The sequence below is a fragment of the Phyllostomus hastatus genome, unplaced genomic scaffold, assembly GCF_019186645.2.
Source record: "Phyllostomus hastatus isolate PE091 unplaced genomic scaffold, TTU_PhHast_1.1 phas_contig_477, whole genome shotgun sequence".
NCBI lineage: Eukaryota > Metazoa > Chordata > Mammalia > Chiroptera > Phyllostomidae > Phyllostomus > Phyllostomus hastatus.
Window position 1 is genome coordinate 4,401,028 of NW_025333889.1, and position 19,687 is coordinate 4,420,714.

The 19,687-nt window shown below is 53.0% G+C and overlaps 1 protein-coding gene across 1 annotated transcript in view; it reads right to left on the reverse strand.

The window, feature by feature from the left end:
• Positions 1–4,372: 4,372 nt before the first annotated feature.
• Positions 4,373–19,687, reverse strand: part of EFHD1 (EF-hand domain family member D1) — a 39,604-nt gene continuing 24,289 nt past the window's right edge. The window contains exons 3-4 of the mRNA XM_045845859.1: positions 13,674–13,808; positions 4,373–5,647 (exon numbers count right to left, since the gene is read on the reverse strand). Of these exons, the coding sequence (XP_045701815.1) occupies positions 5,513–5,647; positions 13,674–13,808 (270 nt within the window). The 3' untranslated portion in view covers positions 4,373–5,512. The remainder of the gene's footprint in view (positions 5,648–13,673; positions 13,809–19,687) is intronic.

Below are 19,687 nucleotides of genomic sequence, written 5' to 3' on the forward strand. Positions count from 1 at the left end.
TTTCTAAGAAACAATCTGTCTTGGCGTCTTCTACATCCTTTGTAACTGGCTGTCTACCAGAGTTCATTCACGGGGATGCACCATATTGTACTTAATCGATGCCCTGCTGATAGACATGCTGGTTGTTTCCAGGGTCTTTGCCATTCCTGACAATGCAGGAGTGAGTAGCCCTTTAAATACCCCCTTGTTCATGCTTATATTTCTCTATAGGATAAGTAAATCCCTGGGTCAAAGCTCATGAACCTCTCAGCAGGGGACACCTGCCACTCTTACAGGGCACTTTGGCATCTGAAATACTTTTCATGTTGGGGAAAATAACAATCTTGGTGGGAGACGATGCCCACCTTTCTTTACAGAAGACACGGGTCCAGATACGACCTGTTGCCACTCCCAGCGGGCGGTCAGAATCGGGCCTGGTCCGTGGGAGGGGTGTGCAAGGGGCAGGCTGACCCGGGACAAGGCCCCCGGGCGTCAGGTCACGTGATCAGGCTGGGAGGGCTCAGCAGGTGCCAGCTGCAGGGGGCACGCCAGGGGAATAGGTGGGCTGTCGGAAATCTCCCCAGGCTGGTTGGGAAGGGAGCCTCCAAAGAACTGAGAAGCTGAGCAAGTGGGCGTCTGGGCTTGGGGCTGAGGCAGCAGCCGGGACTGAGCATTTCTGGGCCGCCTCAGCTTCACCCCCCTGGCACATGACTCTAGAGACCCAGGCCTCGGGAGGAGACGGAGTTGCAGCAGTGGAAGGCGGAAGACACAGAGGGGACCAATATACCCCGAACACTGAGTGTGCGCCAGGCATGAAAACTGCAGGACACACAATCATTATCCCCACCCGACAGGCGAGGAAACTGAGGCTCAGGGAGACTAGTCACTGGCTTTGTGTCTGGCTCCAAATCCCATTACACCCACATGAATCCCACTAATCCAGGGTGAAGGCAGACTGGTTTGTTTGTTTGTTTGTTTGTTTCCCTGTTGCTTGGTAGAAGGCAGGCCTCTGGGCAGTGGACTCCACACTTCCCCAGCGAGAATGATGTCCTCACACCCTCTGCTGTCCTCACTTTCAGAGCTGTCCCCTCGGGCGAGGCTCCCAGGTCAGGGCACTCAGAGGGCCCCGGGCTCAGAGGCAGCGGTCCTCCCTCGCCCGCTTGTGTCTGCTCCAGCAGGCCTGGGGGGTCCTTGTGCAACCAACAGCCACAAGGTCCCTGCCACACGCCGGGCAGCGTGCCCGCCCTCCTGCGGTGGCCAAGACAGACTTCCTGCCCCTCAGAGAGTGCACAGTCTGGGGGAGGAGGGGGAAGTGAGGAGAAGGGAGCTGCGCAATGCTAACAGAAGGGTGACAACAGAGAGACACTCCGGGTGAGACGGGGACCCTGGGCAGGGGCTCCTCACCCAGACTGGAAGCATCAAGAAAGCTTCCTGCCCTGACCGGTGGGGCTCAGTGGGGTGGGCGTCATTCCACAAAGCAAATCGAAAGGCCGCTGGTTTGATTCCCAGTCAGGGCACGTGCCTGGGATGCAAGTTCAGTCCCCGGTCGAGGTGCATAGAGGAGGCAGCTGATCGATATTTCTCTCCCTCTCCTTCTCCCTTCCTTCCCAGCTCTCTAAAAATAAAATCTTTTTTTTTAAGATTTTATTTATTTATTTTTAGAGAGGAAGGGAAGGAGAAAGAGAGAGAGAAACATCAATGTGCAGTTGCTGGGGGCCGTGGCCTGCAACCCAGGCATGTGCCCTGACTGGGAATCGAACCTGCGACACTTTGGTTCGCAGCCCACGCTCAATCCACTGAGCTACACCAGCCAGGGCTAAAAATAAAATCTTAAATCAGTAAAAAAGAAAGCTTCCTGGAAACAGTATGGAGTTTCCTCAAAAGAATTAAGAATAGAGCTACCACATGACAGCAATCCCTTTCCTGGGTGTCTAACTGAAAAATGTGAAAACACTTATTTGTAAAGATATATGTACCCCTATGTTCACTGCAGTATTATTCACGACAGCCAAGACATGGAGACCGCCCAAGGGTCTCCTGATGGGTGACGGGATGAAGAAGGTACGGTCCATGCGTACAGAGGAGCACTGCTCAGCCAGGAGAGAGGATGAAATGCTGCCATTTGCAGCAACGTGGACGGATCTCGAGGGTATCATGCTAACCAAAATATTTCAGGTGGAGAAAGACAAGAACCATATGATTTCGCTCATAGGTGGGATATACAATAGAAAGCGACAAACAAACAAAAATTCATGGACACAGACGACAGTATGGTGGTTACCAGAGGGGAGAGGGTGGGGGGAGTTGAGGAGGGTGGAAGGGGTCCAGTGTATGGTGAGGGAGGAAGACTGAACTTTGGGTGACGAGCTTACAATGCATATACAGGTGGTTTATAAATATCACAGAACTATTCACTTGAGCCTTATATAAGCTTATTGACCCATGTCACCCCAATAAACTTAATTTTAAAAAAGCTTCCTGAAGCTCATGGCTGATCCGAGCCACAAAGAATGAGAAGTCGTTTGCCAGGGGAAGGGAGGGAGGGAAGGAGGGAGGGAGGAAGCACCAGGCAGAGGAAACAGCAGCACAGGCAAAACCCGGGGCAGCGGTACTTTCTAGGAACTGCTAGGTATTACACCTATCTGGACTGTGCCATTTGGAAGGAGAGAGGGAAGGAGGCAGGTCAAGAGATGGGGCAGGAAAGGAGAGCGGGGGCCAGATCCTGAAAATGGGGAGCCAATAAGTTGAAGGGAGCTGTTAAGAAGAGTTTGCAGCTTATAAGAACTATTCTAGCCACAGGGTGGACCGTCGGGGCAAACAAGGGCAGAGAAAGCACAGCAGAGACCCAGGGAAGAAGCGGTGAAGGCCAAGGTCAGGGAGATGGAGGGTGGGAATGGTGGGTGAGAGGCGTGGAAGGAACCACCTCCGCAGGACTTCATGACCGGGACGGGGCCCAGAAGCCCTGTCCCGGGTCTTTGAAGTTACAGGGCCCAGGATGTGTCCTTTTCGTCTGAAGTCCCCTTGTGTGACATTCTCCGTCATTGCAATCAGGAGTTTTCAACTCTCACATGGGCCTCGCTGTACAGAGAAGCAAATGAGTATTTGAAGTAATGATACTGTTGTCTCCACTCCTCCCTTCTTCTTCTTCTCCTGCTTTTTTAAATAGACTTTATTGTTTAAGAGCAGTTTTAGGCTTAAAGGAGAATTTAGCAGGGAATACCAAGTTTCCATAAACCTCTCTCCCCACTGCCCCTCCAGTTTTTCCCATTTTTAACATGTTGCATTACTGTGGTACACTCGTTACAATTGATGTGCCCATATTGATCCATTATTATCAACTAAAGCCCGTAGTTTACGTAAGGATTCACTCCCGGTGCTGTGCATTCTATGGTTTTTGACAACTTTATAGTGAGTGTCTCTACCACGACACACACAGTTTCGTTACCTGAAATTCTCCGTGTCACACCTATTCATCCTGCACCTTCCCCACCCTGCAACCGCCGATCTTTTTACTGTCTTCGTAGGTTTGTTTTTTCTAGGATGTCGCATAGTTAGAATCACACAGACGCAATCTTTCCAGACTGGCTTCTTTCACTTAGCGAAATGCATTCGTTTCCTCCACAGCATTTTGTGACTTGATAGCTCATTTCTTCTGGTTATTGAATACTATTTCTTTCATCACCAAACTAATACTCCATTGCGTGGATGTCACAATCTGTTTACCCATTCACCCACCAACAGAAGATCTTGCATCTTCTGTCGGTGAATGGGTAATTTCCAAGTTTTGGCAATTATGAATAAAGTTGCTTATGAACATTCGTGTGCAGGGTTTTCATGTGGACAAAGGTCCTCAGTTCATTTGGATAAACACCAACGCGCACAATCACCAGATCACACAAGAAGTCTCTCGATTCCTTTTTCACGTCCACTGTCTCTGGTAAGGAGGTTAGAGGGTGACCCGACCTGGAAGAATTAAATAGGTCTCGGGTTTGTGCAGAAACAGAAATGACCCTCACTGGAGAACCAAGGGTGTTCTCTGAGGACAGGGGTCCCCCAGATACTCTGGAATTATACCTGGGAAGGAGGGGTCCCTGGCCCTCATCAGAGTTTCAAGGGTCTAGATAGCAAGAGAAAGGAAGCAACAGATTTTACCTGCAGCCGAAAGAATCCCCGACCAGGGGACAGGGAACCCCCGACCAGGGGACAGGGAACCCCCGACCAAGGGACAGGGAAGACCAGCTGACGGACAACCTCCGTTCTCAGACGCCCTGGAGTGAAACCCAACCCTCTGTTACCACTTCCAGCTCGACCCCAGGGACTCGGCGGCCAACAGGAGCCTGGGCTGGACATGGCCCCGAAAGAAGACTAGAAGCATGAGGATGTGACGCCAGAGTCTATGTGCACAGTTTATTTGAAAAGGAATCGCTACAAGGTAAAAATGCAGACGTTCTCTTAATTGTAAAGACAGCAGTTGCGCCAGAGAATAAATACGACACTAGGAATTATTTGATAAAAAGGCAACAAACCCCTGGCATTTGTGTGCGAGCCCGAGAGCTCACAACATATAAAAATGTGCGCTGGAGGTAAGAACAGCTTCACCGCCTTGCGGCCGCTGTCAGACACTTTCTCCACGGTGGGGATGGATGGACATGACCTTTGGGACTTTAAAAGGCTCTAGGTTTGTCACCCGGGAATGTCAGGGGTCTGCTGTAATACAATTTGCATAGAGTCAGCGTTAGCGGGAATTCCTCTACTCATTAATATGACTTCTGACTATTCCTTCACTATTACAGGGAAGAAGCACAGCATTTGAGAGTAGGAAAAGGGCTGAAATGGGGTGACGTGAGTGAAGGGGGTGAGGAGGGTGGCCCTGGGGGGGGGGGAAGAGTGCTAGGGGACAGCGGAAGGGTGATGGGGAAGGAACAGAACTTATCTTTTCCCTATTTTGTGTCATCTCTGTAGCATGCCACGCCCCCCGCTGGAGAGGGGACAGGCGCTGGTCCAGCCTGGCCTGCCTTACACCTGACCACCGCCATCAAGGACGGCGAAGATGCAAAGGTGGCGGGCAGAATCGGCTGAGAAGGAGAACGGGATGGCAGGATGGGAAACAGAGGGCAGGAGAGAGCATTTCCCGAGAAAATGGGCAGCCTTAACCTCACAGCCCCCAAGGACTGTCTCCTGTAAGGACCACCCAAGAAAGAGGTATCCATACCATCAATTTCCACTCTTTGATGTGGACGGTAAAGAAGCAAAGAAAAGGTACACGTGGCCGAGTAGAGAAGGGTAGAGGAAGGTGGGCGGGAGAGAGAGAGGCAAGGAGAGCCGCTGGCTGGGCCAGGACCCTCCCGGAGGGACTGCCACCCGGGGGGTGAGAGCGCCCCCTGCTGCCCCAATGAGGCTAAGGAGTTCGCTGGACGGGGTGTGGAGGCTGGTTGGGGTCGGGGCGAGGGGTCAGTTGAGGTGAGGATGCCCGGCCAGCTCTCCCCGGGGCATCGGCGAGGCACAGCTGTGGACGGAGGTCCAGGTCTCCCGACTACGCGCTGAACGCGGCCTTGAGCTCCCGGAAGGCTGCCCGGCGGAGTCTCCTCTTCTCCTCCTCCCGCTTCCGCTCTTCCTGCTCGGCTTTCAGCTCGGCTTCAAATTTGCTGGCCGAGGACAGGGCGTAGACCTGCAGGGAAAGGGCCGAAAGCGGCCGACACAATGAGAGGGCGGAAGGGAACCGCGGAGACGGAGCCCCCAGCAACCACTCCTTCCCCGCGGTCTCCCCGGGCTTTGCCTGGTAGCAGCCAGGACGCCATCGCTTTATTTGCTGTCGTGGGTCGGTCTTCCCACGCTCCCACGTGTCTCGCCTTTTCCAGGATACTGCTGTTCAACACCCCCACCTATTACCCACTTCTGGTTTCTCCTCCTTCATTTCACAACAGCATTGTTTAGTTCTAGGGACAACAGGAACAAAATTACCTCCCTGCTGGGGTTTTGATTGGGACTGCAGCCACCCCCTGTGGCAAAGGGATTTCTTCACTTCAAGTTTCCCCTGAATGAATGCCTCCGTTTTTGTTCAATACGGTTTTTATGGCACCCAATAACATTTTCAGTTTTTCTCTAAGCAGACCATCCTAAACTTAACTTCCAAATATTCCACGTTTTTTTGTTGTTGTGGTAGTGGTGGTGGTTGGTTTTTGTGAATGGGAGTTGGTGCCATGTAAAAAAATATTATCTTCAATGATACCAAAGCCGATAAATTCCTCTCAAAATCCTCTGTTCTAGAACTGATTGTTTTTTTTCTCTCTGTGTCTCATCAATTTGGTAAACTCTGCAAACACAGTGGGCGTATACCTCATTTAATTAGGGCTGCTAAATCGCTCTGCCAAGCAGCTGTTCCCATTTACTCTCCCACCAGCACGGAACACCAGGTCTCACTTCCCCCACAGCCTGGCTGATGATGCTTATAATTAACCTTTTCCCTACTTGCCAATCTGATAGGGAGAAAAAAAATTGGCACCTTTTATTTCCTCTTTGGTGAATTACTCATTTGTATCCCTCGCCCATTTTTCTATTCAGCTGTTGTTTTACCTTACCTAACTTAGGTATTAATCCCTTATTACATTTTTCAGTTACTTTCTCCCAGTTTTTTTGTCTTTTAACTTCAAGGTAGCTTCAGCCATACAAATATTCTTACATTTTGATGCCATCAATTTTCCAGGCATTTCCTTTCTGGTTTTTGGATTTTTGTCGTGTGTAAGAGGATCTTCTAGACCCCCAAGGTTCTAAACCCATTTTTCTGTATTTTCCCTTCATAGTTTTTTTCATCCTCCCCCGAGGACAGACTTTTTGTTGTTGTTAAGAGAGGTTAAGGGGAGCAAGGGAGAGAAACATCGATGTGTGAGAGAGAGAGAGATCGGTTGCCTCTTGTCTGCTCCCAGCCTGGACCAAACCTGGACCCCAGGCGTGAGCCAGGACCGAGAACCAAACCCAAGGCCTTTCCCTTTGTGGGATGACGTCCAGCCAACCAACGGAGCCGCACCGGCCCGGGCTGTCCTCACACCTCCACGGTTCTGGTCACACCGTCAGCTGTCGAACTCACCTGCAGCTTGTTTCAGGGAGGAACTATTTAGTGCGGGCTTTGCTTCATTTTCCCAAGTGGATAGGCAGCTGCCTTAAAACCCATTATTTTCCACCAATTTGAAAACGATATTTTCATGTATCCAATTCCCACATGAAGGAGATCTGTTTTTATTATTGTCTGTCCTGTTCTACTAACTGGTTTGTGTATTTCCTGTGCCTGTACTACGTGATTTAATATCACTGCTTTACAGGATGCCTTGGCATTTATAAGGAAACGAAATATTCTTCTATCGTGTTGAAGAATGTTGTTTTATTTTAACGTGTGTTATGCGAACGTTGAACTTCACCAAATGTCTCTGAGAGACCTGCCTGAAATGATCACATTTTTCTCATTTGCTTTACCTATGACATCAACATTTGAAAAGTTATCCTTGCGGTCTCAACATAAATTTCAAATGTTATACCTGCATTCCATTTCTTAATGTTTTCAGATACAGCAATATTTACTCGGTTGATAGAAAAAAATTTCCGATCTGCTATTTTTGATTTTTGTTATTGGAATCACACTGGCTTCTGAGAGGAAAGGTAATATGTCATCTTTTTCAATGTCTTTATAATTCATCACGTTTTCTATTTATTGTCTTAAATGTGTAGAAAAGCATCCCCTTTGTTAAGGTTTTTTTTTTACGATTTTAAATTGATGTATCACAATCTCTCATTTTTAACTGCCCTGGTGGGTATCCACCATCTCTCAGTTTCTCTGGTTTCCCCATCACTGGCTGCTCTGGGCTGGGCGTCTCGCTAGTCCGGTCTCTGGTCCACTTCTCTGCAGTGCTGGCGCAGAGAGTTACCATTTCCTGCCATGCTATTGAGTCCACTCAGATCTCCATTCCATTCCATTCTTTGTAGCCCAAAGCAGATTCTTGCAACACAGTGAGAAATCCTTGTGTCCCTTTTCCTACATTCTCTCTGCACTCCACTGGGGTCTGTTTCTGAAGACAGGTAACTCTGAAAACATCACCAGGACGTGTTGTGTGTGTTTGCCTTTTCGGAATCAGACCAGGAAATTGTATTTTCCAAATTTCCCAGGAATTTCTGAGGCACTTGCGCCTCTGCCCTGGCTCCCCAACTTCTCCCCTCTGGCCCCCAGGTTCACACTGCCGGCTCCCTACGTCCAGGTCCCCAGACACCAGCTCAGGGCCTGCTCAACGCTTCTTACCGTCTGGCTGCAACTTTGTGCCGCCAGCTCCCCTCCTCTAGCCCTTGCCCCTCTCCTCCTTGCCTGCTCTTCCTTGACGATGGACGGCAACAAGGCCGAGTTGGAGTTCGCTATTTACCCGGCCCACCCAGGGTGCAGTGCGTGCAGAACCCCCTGTTCCAGGTTTGAGTTCCTGGTCCCAGGTGCGCAGCCTCACCTGGGTTTATGTTCCAGCCTGGCATGGACACCTGGCCAATCTTTGAGCAACACCTTGGGACCTTGAATTCCCAGCACCTGCACTTCTGTCCTCACTCACTCACTCCTCTTCCCATCCTGCCGGGCCCCACCCTGGGGGGGTGGGTCACAGATTTGGTCTGTTCCTGCCGGCAGGCTGAAAACACGTTCTGTCTTCAGAAGTCTCACAAGGATGGTGTCTGGATCCACTGGGAGGGGAAGATTTCCGGTTTGGGCGGGGCCTCGGATAGGGCTCGGCCTCTGCCGCATCTTTCCCCACCACGCTCCCCCGGGAACTGCCACTCTCAGCAGCCCTCCCCCCCTATTTACCAAACAGAGAAATGCAGCCCCTCCTCTCTGGACCCCTCCCCCACAAGTTTCATCCTTCCCTCTCCCTGTGCCTCAGGGCGGGCAGGGTGCGAGACCCTGGGCAGGGTCCCGCGTCTCCGGGCCCAGACACGTGCTGGGACAATTGGCTCCAGCCGGCAAGCCGATGGTTCGATTTGCGGGAATTTTATGGGCTGGTTATGAACGACAGCCATTATTAAAAATAAAATCATAGGAATTTACAATAAATTATATTAAAAGCAAAAGGTAATAAATGCTAAAAAAGTCGTTACAACATTTGACTCTTGTACGACATTTTACTGTGAGCTGTGCTTCTGAGATTTTCGCCGGTGTTCTGTCTCTCGGGTGGGAACCCTCCAGGACGATGGGCTACTGGCAATGTTCTCGGACCCGCCCGCAGGCGCCCTGCAGGTGGCGCTCGTGAGAGCGTCCACACGGGAAACCGCCTAGGGCCTCGAGTCAGGGCTTGGTTTATTGCTTGGTTGACTGTCCAGACAATCTTTTCTTAAGAAACCGATGGGGAAGTGTTAAAAATGCTTATTAAATTTTAAAAACGGGTAGTGTCTGTAGCCTTGACGTTATGGATAGCTCCCCCCCCAAAAAATGGAGAGAATGTTCTGCCAGTGTTTGAAAACTATTATCAAATTCAGCCAAGAAGTTGGTCACGTCGCTGAGGAGCGAGTGAAGTTCTGAGATGTGCCCTTTCCCTTGTTTCTTATAAACCGACTTGAGCACAATGTCAGCCGAGGCCCCCGTGGGAACGCCATTGTTTCGCCGGTTGTCACCACAGGCTGGCTGCAGGCACAAAAGTCTAGCAGAGGGCGAGGAGCCGTTCTCTGAGAACCAGCAGGCTACGGGGAATTGGCCATCAAAGTGGTGTATGTGAGTATTTTACATTTTTAAATGGCGCACTACAGATTCTTTGTATCTGTAAAATTTGTAATTAACTTAGGCATTTGGTCAGAGAGCCAAATGCTAAACATTTACCAACAAACAACTATCTCAGCCTCAGTTTCCTCGTCTGTGGAGTGAGACACCACCACCTCCCTCCGGAGGGCTCAGCGGGTAGGGGTCTGGCCCATCGGCCACACCCACAGTTCGTGAACCACCCGCCTGCCCACCTGTTCGCAGCCAGGCCGGCGGAGGGTCAGGGGCCCAGGCGGAGGGTCAGGGGCCCTTGCAACTCCTTCGCTTGGGACCCTCCTCCTCTTCACCACCACAAGAGCCCACCTCTTTCCTGATGCAACAGCATCCTGTCTGTCAGGTGGAAATCCTAACCGATGATGGGCTGACACCGTTTTCGTGTTCCCTTCTCCCTGGACCCTTCCCTGTAACCTAAAAACACCCCCACATCTATCACGTCTAGGCTAAAAACACCACGCCAAAGTTCTTCCCTGCCATCCCCACTCAGTCCGGGCCGCCTCTTCTAGAGGCCACCTCTTCTAGAAGGCCGACCTTCTAGAGAGAAGCGTCAGCCACCGGGGCTCTTCCTCCCAGGTCCCGCTCACCTCTCACCCTGCTGCAACCTGCCCTCCACAGTCAACCCGGTCTCTCAGAACTCTCCACTGACCCACTCGCTAGTCCCAAGACCTGCGTGCGGTCTGGCCTCAGCTGGGTTAATCTCTTCTTAAGAACGCCCCTGTCCTCCAGAATTGCATCTTCTCCGGGGTTTCCTTGTACCTCTGATTCCTTCCTTCTCCACAATCTGGTCTTCGTAGTGGCCACCACTGACCACGTCAGCGCCCCGCTCAGTCCCCTCCGAGGGCTGCCCCCGCCCAACCCTGCACCTGCACCTGCACCTGCACCTGCCTCTGTGCTTTCCAGGCCTGGCTCTGCACGGAGCCACCTGCGGAGCTCATTCGAGTCCACGTTTCCTAGGCCCCACCCTGGAGACACACTCGGTAGACCCGAGAAGGACCTGGGAGGCTGGTCTGCAGATGGTTCTGGTGGTCAGCAAGCTGGGGAAGGCCAGAACTCCCTGTCCAGTTGCGTCCAGCTGCGTCCACTGTGGACAGGGGCCAGCCTCCAAACTCTCCTTGCCTCCGTGCCCTGGAGCCTTTGCTTCTGCTGCGGTTCCCACGGTTCTCCTGGCAGGAAGGAACGCCTCCCTCCCTTGATTACAAGGTGAGTCCCCATTCATCTCTGGACGTCTGTTGCAGACGTCAGCTCCTTCACGGCCCTCCCCCAAATTCAAGGGAGATTCCTTCTATTTGTCATTCATGCAAATGTTTATTGAGGGCCATTACACGCCAGGCACTGTAATTACGAAGATAACACACCTACTCTGCCTTTGAGTCTCGGTGGGGAAGCAGACATATAAACCTAACAAGTTCACATTTTTTTTCATTGTTTTTCTTTTCATCTCTTCTCCTGGTTATAAAAGTAACCCACACAATGATCAGACACTAGAAACATATTTTAAAGGTCCCTCAGACGTACGTTATGATTCATCCTTTGGTGTATAATTACCCGGGGTGTATTTAATATTCACAAAATAGGGCCTCCAACAGTTTTTGCTTAATTCCTGTCGGACATCTGTCCATGCACACGCGTGTCTGTGGGGCGTGCAAATACGGGGGTGTAACAGATGGATTCAGCTCCCTGGTGCTGGAAGTTTTCATCGCTTCCAATTTTTTCTCTGTCACCAACAGAGCCGCACAAAACCCTGGTCTGTGTCCCCACCACGTGCATCGGCGCGAGCGCCTCCAGAGGCTAATCCTGGGGCAGACCTCCGGAGGCGCAGGCTGGGAAATGTGAACAGCTAGCCCCCAGCCACGCTCCAGAGAGTCAGGTCGCTTTACACACTGACCAAAAGTGTCCCAGAAGCCTTGAACAAACCGTAATAGCACTTCCACTCCTGACAGAGGCACGCGGGAGAGGACAGACTTTCCTGACCGGCAGAACCGGGGGAAGCAGCCGAGAGGAGGCAACCCTCGACCGCGGGCCTTAGAGACCCAGTCGCGTTTTCTAGGAAGAGGCGTTTGGGTGGGGCCTCCCAGGCAGGGGCGGCAGCCGGCCCTGGGGCCCCACCGTGAGAAGCGCGGCAGGGTTTGAAGAAACGTGCACAGGGGAGAACGAGGCTGGAGAAGGGACCGGAACAGGTTTATAAAAGGTCTGACTGCCCAGATGAGACGCTCCCGGAGACCTTGCACTGGGCACGCGGCGCTGCGGCAGGGAGCGGGGAACGGCGTCCTGCTAGGCTGGGTCTCCGTCCCAGGCCCCTGCCCGAGGCATCACAAGACATCAATGACTGGGAAGGACCCGTCCCACCTGAAGGCGCCCCTGCCTCCTCTCTACTCCCTGCATCCAAGCTGACAGTTTTTGGTCCTCACTAGCCTGCGTGTGCGTTCTGGGGGGGGGGAGGGGGCAAGAGTCTTGTCTGCCACCCCCGTGTCTCCTGAGCTGACGTGGTGCTGGCATGACCGGGGGAACTGGGTTAGTCGATGGAGCCTCACGAAGGGAGGGCCAAACCCCGCCAGGGCTGGCCACACAAGGCTGGTGTCAGAGACGCAGCAAGTGGCCGGCCGCCCCCGGAGCTGTCGGAGGACGGGGGCAGGAATTCGGGCCTCGGGGTCCGTGACTCAGCTCCCATGTTGGCACAACGATGACGGGCTGCTTCCGTGAGCGCCGTCATGCAGAAGTGAGAAGAGAGTCGGGCTCAGGGGCCCGAGCGGGTTGGAAGGTGTCAGCCGGGACACTTCGTCTCTGGGCAGACTACGGGAATAACCCAAAACCACACAAGAGGCCGGCCCCTGCGGGAATGGGAAAGAGTCCCATCACCGTGACCACTCACCCGTGGGGTGGTCACGCTGAGCCAGGCACTGGCGCAACACTTTCTGTAGGTGTGATCTCACGTAATCCTCATGGCAACCCATCATCGCCCCCATTGTACAGGTGAGGAAACTGAGGCACAGACGGGTAAAACCACCTGAAACCAGGCAGCCTCACCCACTGCACCCCAGTGCTGTGGTGGACAGGGTGCTGGGAGGGCTCTCCTGATCTCTCTGTCTGCAGGTGGGCTCCGCAGGGGTGAAGGTGGCAGCGCCCAGCAAGGGGCGGGCTCTCGACAGACGCTCAGGGGGGTGGGTGAACTCGAGAATGGGCAGAGGCACTTGGAAGAGACCCAACACCATTCCCTGCAGACTCCGCCCCGACGCCCAGCCACTGTCCGGGGAGCGAATTTGGGGCAAGCGCCAAGGCTCCCTCCTCTGGCCCCGCTATTCACTTGGTCACACACGGGCGTGTATAGGATACAGACACGGAGGTGGCCGTCCAAGTAACTCAGCTGCGGTTTGGGGCGGGGGGAGTTCTCCAGGGGAGTCTGGAGCAAGAGTCGGTCTGGGCCCCGGCTGGGTGGCCCCGTTGGTTGGAGCGTCGTCTTATGCACCAAAAGGCTCAGGTTCAACTCCCGGTCTGGGCACATATCTAGGTTGCAGGTTCAATCCCTGGTCGGGAAACTGACAGAGGCAACTGATCGATATTTCTCTCTCACATGTATGTTTTTCTCTCTCTTCCCCTCCCTCTCACCCTGCTCTGTCCTGCATCAAAAATCAACAAACATATGCTAGCGTGAGGATGTTTTAGAAAAATTTTTAAAAAGACTCGGTCGGGGAGTGTTGTACCAGCAAACCCGCTTGAATCTGAAACCAGGGTCCGAGGTATCTACCATTCGGCTGTTTCCCTGTTGGGTCTTTAATCTGCAGAGACCACACGCAGACACACTCCCCTCTGCTGCAGTCACACCTGGTCTTGCCCTGAGGGAGCTGACGAGACAGTCACTACCTGGGGCCTCCCACTGGGCAGGGTGGAGGGAGGGAGCGACGGTCCGCCCCAGGAAGGAGCCACCTACCTTGGCTTCAAAGAAGTCCTTGGCACCTTTGACGCCCTCCAGGGCCACGTCGATCTCGGACAGCTTTGCCAGGGCCAGCAGCCCGCTTTCCTCCTGCAGCTCGCCCGCAGCGGCCTTGTGGAATATGAGCAGGAACTGCGGGGAGAGGGCAACACCGCTGAGAGGCCGACAGCCGTCCCCTCGGCCCCCACCAGCGTCCTTCCTGCTAAGCCTACAGAAAAGCGTGGAAATGTGTGTGTGTGCCCATTCTATTTTTTCCTTATCACACTGTCAGAAATGCACACGTGCCCCTTTTCCCACGGGGATGTAGGGGAGTGGGCGCCCGGATATCTGGTGGACGAGAGTATAAACTTTACTTCAAATGCTTGGGGGGACCCTTTGGAAATATTTACCCACGGTGACATGCTTTCACCCTTCCGACCGTCAGTCCACTGCTGGGAATCTATTCTCCCAAAAAACCTACACAATCCTTTCAGACTCATTATTTATCAAAGCAAAACATTGGCAATGCCTTACTTCATAGCTGTGGGGAAAAAGTCCAGCAGGACCTGTATGTACTATTTTTTTTAAATGACATAATTTCAGATTTTGACGTTTTCAAGCATTCCCAGTTTCCATTTGTGTCCCATTTTCCATCAGATCGTTTACCCTTTTTAGTGTTTTCCAAGAAATCTTTTTTCAAAAATTTTTAAAGATTTTATTTATTTTTTTAAGATTTTTTAATTTATTTATAGAGAGGGAAGGAAGGGGGAGAGAGAGAGAGAGAGAAACATCAATGTGCGGTTGCTGGGGGCCACAGCCTGCAACCCAGGCATGTGCCCTGACTGAGAATTGAACCTGTGACACTTTGGTTTGCAGCCCACGCTCAATCCACTGAGCTACGCCAGCCAGGGCCTGAAATCTTTATGGATATGTTTCAAGTACTTTAACTCTGTCTCTCTTCCTTTGTCTACAGTACTTTCTGACTTCAAAAATTTTTACATAAAATCTATCAGTCTTCTTATTTTTTTCTCACCAGTGCGACGCTTAGAAAAACCCTCCTCACCACCAAGGTTATAGAAACAATTGCCTATGGTTTTGTCTACTGTTTGTATGATTTCTTTTTTTTTAACATGTAAATATTTAATCTCTGAGATTTATTCTGCTCGGTCATGTGATGTTGATCATTAACCTTATTTCCCTCCCAACGGTTAGCTAGTAACCCCCACGTCATTACTGAACAATCCGTCTTCTCCCTCCGGACCCGAAGCGTGACCTGAATGAGTTCACCCCCAAAGCCAGCAGGCCCTGAGGCCTCCACGGAACACATTTAAATACGAGCAAACGGGCCCAGGTGAGAAGGTGGCTCCTCCCCGTCCTCCATCTTCCTCCCCCAGGTCAGCTGTATGGCTTTTCGCTTCTCTCCTTGAAAGAACTTTGGGGAATTCGTTTGTCCAACAACTGCTGTCCAACTTCCAGAATTTACTTTTCCCCTGGGAAAGAGTATGGATTACGCGTTCCGAGTCAACACACAAAGAGGCTTCTCCAGGTTTTCAGGTGCTCCCTAAACACAGGGAGATGTCCGGGTTTGGGGTGTTCTTCATGACCATCTTCTCTAGAGAGCGGCTTCCCAGGAGAAAAGAACACGAACCAGCGAACGCAGAGCGGGAGGTAAAACGCCTTCAGCAGGTTCTCCAGACGCCGCCGGGGGAATCTTTGACCACCAAAACTCTTCATCTCCGGAGGGAAGTGGTCTTCGTTACGTCCCAGTCTCCGCCTCCAACCAACCCCTCCCACACCTTGCTCATAAAGCTTTCTCTGTAATTCCTGTGTGGGGGTTCCGGCTCCCCTGGGGGCACTGCCCGATGCAAAGAAAGGGATGAAGCAAGATGCTCAAGGACGCGCAGGGTTGGCCTGCGCTGTGCAGGCCACTGGCTGGCTGGGCAGCGATGCCACGTTCACCCGCCTGCAGCTTCCCGCTCTCTCACTAGAGGCCGGCAGAGAGAGACTCCGCTCGCCGCAGACTGTGGGGGCCGGCACTCGGGCTCCAAAGGCATCTCGGAAAACATTAAGCATGCTTATATTAAAGGTAGATACGCCGCTGGCTCTATCCAATGCTGCTGAATATAAAGACACTTCGGTGTTTCACTTTCTGTGTCTGAGACTCAAGTTCAGGTACAGGGCGGGACAAAAGTGGTTTTTCGGTTGTGAGTACGCGAAACAGTTCACTCTGCTATTGACGACTGTATTACTTTTCCTATGAGTAACTGCATTTCTGCTTTTGCCACACCTTGTATAAAAGGAATGTATTTAACTATTTTTTTTAAAGAAACACATACATATTTTGGCTATGAAAAGTCAAAGAACACGAGCTGCTGAAGAAGGCGGGGCCCCCGAGGGGCATGTGGGGGCCACTGTGGTCGGGCTGTCGCAGAAGAGACTGGAGCAGCAAAGAAGACTCGGTGCTGCGAACGGGACCGTGACGTGGAGGGAGGCAGCGAAGTTCCGTCCCTTGGGGGCACTGCCTGTGTTTCCAGCATTTAGTTACAGAAGCCGCCCCCATCCCCCACCCCCCTCACACATGCGTTGCTCTGTAAGGCAAACACAAAAGCAGGTCCACTCTCCATACCTGCCGTTCCCGTTCCCGGGAGCTCAGGGAGGCAGCCCAGGAAAGAGAGACCACGACCCGCAGCCTAGCAACAACCCAGGTGACTGTGGGGGAGGGGGGTCTGTCACACCCATAGCGGAGATGACAATGTTCCTCTGTGTTTACAGAACGGCTTCTGGGGTCCCTCGTGGAGCTTTCCCCAGAGCAGACCCCGGCCTGGCCTCCTGTGTTCACTCTGCCAGCTCGGCAGAGGTGACCGGCGGGAGCCTGTCACTTTAACTTCGGGGCCCGCCACCCCAGCCAGTTCAACTTGAACGTGTTCAGCCTTCCACAAAGCATGCCAGCCATTCCCATTTAGTTTTATTACAATCACCAACCCTTGAGTGATCATTTCTCCAACTGCCCAGCCGTGTCTTCCTATTTATAGTCCCCCGGGACTGGTGCATGGTGGGGGATTGGAACGTGTCCTAGCCGTGACCGTGAGCAAAGAGCGGGCAGCGATGGAGGAGCTGAAAACAAAGAAACAGGGCGAAAACCGACAACGCTACGAGCAATTTCAGAAACCACCTATCAGATGCTTCTGGTACGTTTAGGAAATGTTTAATTTCATGGCTCTCACTAGAGATGCGAACATGTCCCACGTATTATTAGTTAGAGCCCTTAGATTGTAAGTAACAGAAACAAACTCGGCTTCAGCAAAAAGGAGGCAGTCGTTGTATACAAGGGTGTCCCGAACAAACCCAAGGCCCACGCACAGCCCCTTGGGGCTGGAAATGCTCTCGCAACTGGCGGCGGAGTTCCCTCTCCAGCTCTCATCTGGCCCACGTGGTAGCAACGGCCACCCCACACCGAGTTCTTCTTCCAGGAACAGCCACCCGCCGAGCCAGCTGACCTGCACTTGCCCGGGGTCCAGCCGTGGCCAAGCGGCCAGCCCAGCAGAGCCAGAGCTGCCGGGACACACACCTCAGGGAGACTTCGGTGGGAAGTGGGAACGGGACCCACAGTTCCCAGGTAGACAGGCAACCCATTGCCCAGCCTTTGCACAAAAGCACCTCGTGGCTGGCCGAGCAGTTCTGCTTGGAGATGGAGGTAATGGGACTAGGGAGGGGCGCAAGGAGAAGAGAGCAGGAGGTGAAGGTTCTGCTGTCTGACCGAGGCGGGGGTGCCTGCAATTGGGTTCCTCGCCACTAGAGCTATGGAGGTGGAGCTGCTATCACCAGTCCACCTGCACGACTTCTACCTGCCTGTGCACGCACGCACACCGTAAGTGCAAGCAATCATGTTTTACGTACAGTTTAGTCATCTCCTTTTGTCCGCACTTTTCACATTGTCAACAACTGTTCCCTGGCTGTGAAACACTGTGGTGCGTCATCACTTTGCGTGGTTCCACGTACGCCATTTCCTAAAACGCCGCTAGTGTGCACGCAGTAGTTTTCATAGTGGGAAAAGACATGGCTTAAGAGAAAGCCCAATTCCCTTGTATGCTGGGGAAAAGCAGCAAAATGGTACTGAATGGAGACCTACCTTCTGTATTAAAAGCTTTATTTGGGTGTGACTCGCCTGGTAGAATTAACCCAAGAAGAAAGAAAGGGAACATTTACGAAGCTCCTACTAAGTGCCAGGTTGTGAGAGAGGAACTGTAGAAGTGAGCGATTTTGTCTCCATGGCAACCCCTATCCCATGTGATGATGTTGGGGCTGTAGACCACGGTGCCCTGAAGCACATGACCTGGACTTGGCCAATCACAGTCCCCTGAATGCATTGATTGGTCCAGGAGGTGGGCGTGCATCCCTAGTAGGGTCCATCGGAGGCCTTCCTCTGGGACTGGTATGGACTCTGGGATAAAGAGGCCCTCTCTTCGCTGGGGTTGCTAATCCGGGGCACTGAACCTGGAGCTGCTGTCAGCCATAGGGCAAGCCTTGCGACAACCCCACGTGTGGAAGGTGGGGGGACACAGAGGAAAAGCACAGCCAAGATGTCAGGACAGGGCCAGAGAAAGACCCTGGATTTCTTGTGCCTAAAGCATTTCTTCCTCCTCATCTCCCAGGTGTGTGAGCCAGCAGTTACTTGATTTTTCACACTGACATTAGTTGGCATGCGCTTTCCATCACTTACAACCAGGAGTGCTAACTGACACAGGCACAGAAAGAGAACTCGGTCCTCCCAGCAGGCCTGAGGGAAAGCTGTTAGCATCTGCACTTTAAGACAGAAAATCTGAGGCTCAGGAGGAAAATGACGTGCTGAAATCTGGCAGCCTGTGTGAGACCGGGGTCTGAGTGCAAGCCCCCTTTTATCACACGAGCACAGCGTGGTGATGGCGGACGTGCCTGCTCTGCTGGGTACAACTGCTGGAGGTGGGACCACACGGGGCTCTGAATGCGAATGTCCCTGAGCTCTTCCGGCGGGTTGAAGACCCACCATGGAACCCTTGGAGCTGTCCGAGCCTCTGCTGTCCACCATCTGGGGGCAACGGCCAAGCCAGCAGCTCCCGGAAGCTAACCAAGCATAGTGGACTCCAGGAGGAACATGTATGGGGGACCCTTGGGTCAAACGCAGGGGAGGGATTTGGGTCAAACAGCTGCTGGCTCAGCTGGTGGCTTGCACAGACCTCTCAACACCCTCTCGGTTTCTGTTCCTGAGATCACAGCTTTGCCACAGACGCTCCTTCCCCAGCGCTGCCTCCAAAGCTTTGCCGACGCCAAAGCTTTTACCTTCCACGCCCCAGGGGCCTGCAGGTTGGAAAGAGCCAGGGCTCAGCCCCAAGCACACATGATCTGCAGGCACCAAACGGAGGGAGCCAGAGGGACAGTTGGGGAGGCGGCCTCAGCGAGTGACAACGGGAGGCTGTGTGGTGCAGAGGCTGCGACCCAGGCCCAGCCCTGAGCTGGGGCCTGATTCCAGGACAGTCTGACCTTTGTGGTCCTCTGGCCCCTGGCTCTGAAATGAGAAGCCTGGACTAGATTATCCGAGTCGCCAGGGTCACGCCCAACACAGGTGTTCCGTGACCACGGTCTCCAGGTCTGCCCGTTCAGGGGAGGAAGAGACGGGGGAATCTGGAGGGGATCTGTGAGCAGTGAGGGGCAAGGCCAGTTTCACGGCAGCCGGGCAGGGACTCGTGGCTGCCGGCCAGCTGCAGAGCCCCAGGGAAGAGACCCAAAGCCCTGTCTAGCCTGGACGGAAGACAGGACTTGGCCGACGTCTCGCCATCAGAAAACAGGACCCAGGACTCCACAGTTTCTGGAATAGCCAAGGGCAGACGCCAGGAAGAAGGACAGTCCTCTCCACGCTCCGCTCCTGAGGGTCCAGCCGAGATGCTCCTGAGAGCAGACCGCAGCGGCTGGGCCAGGGCCCCGCGCCTTCCGCCCGGAAATCGTCCCCAAGCGACTCTACCACCGGCCACACCGACGCATCTAGAGGCCGCTCAGTA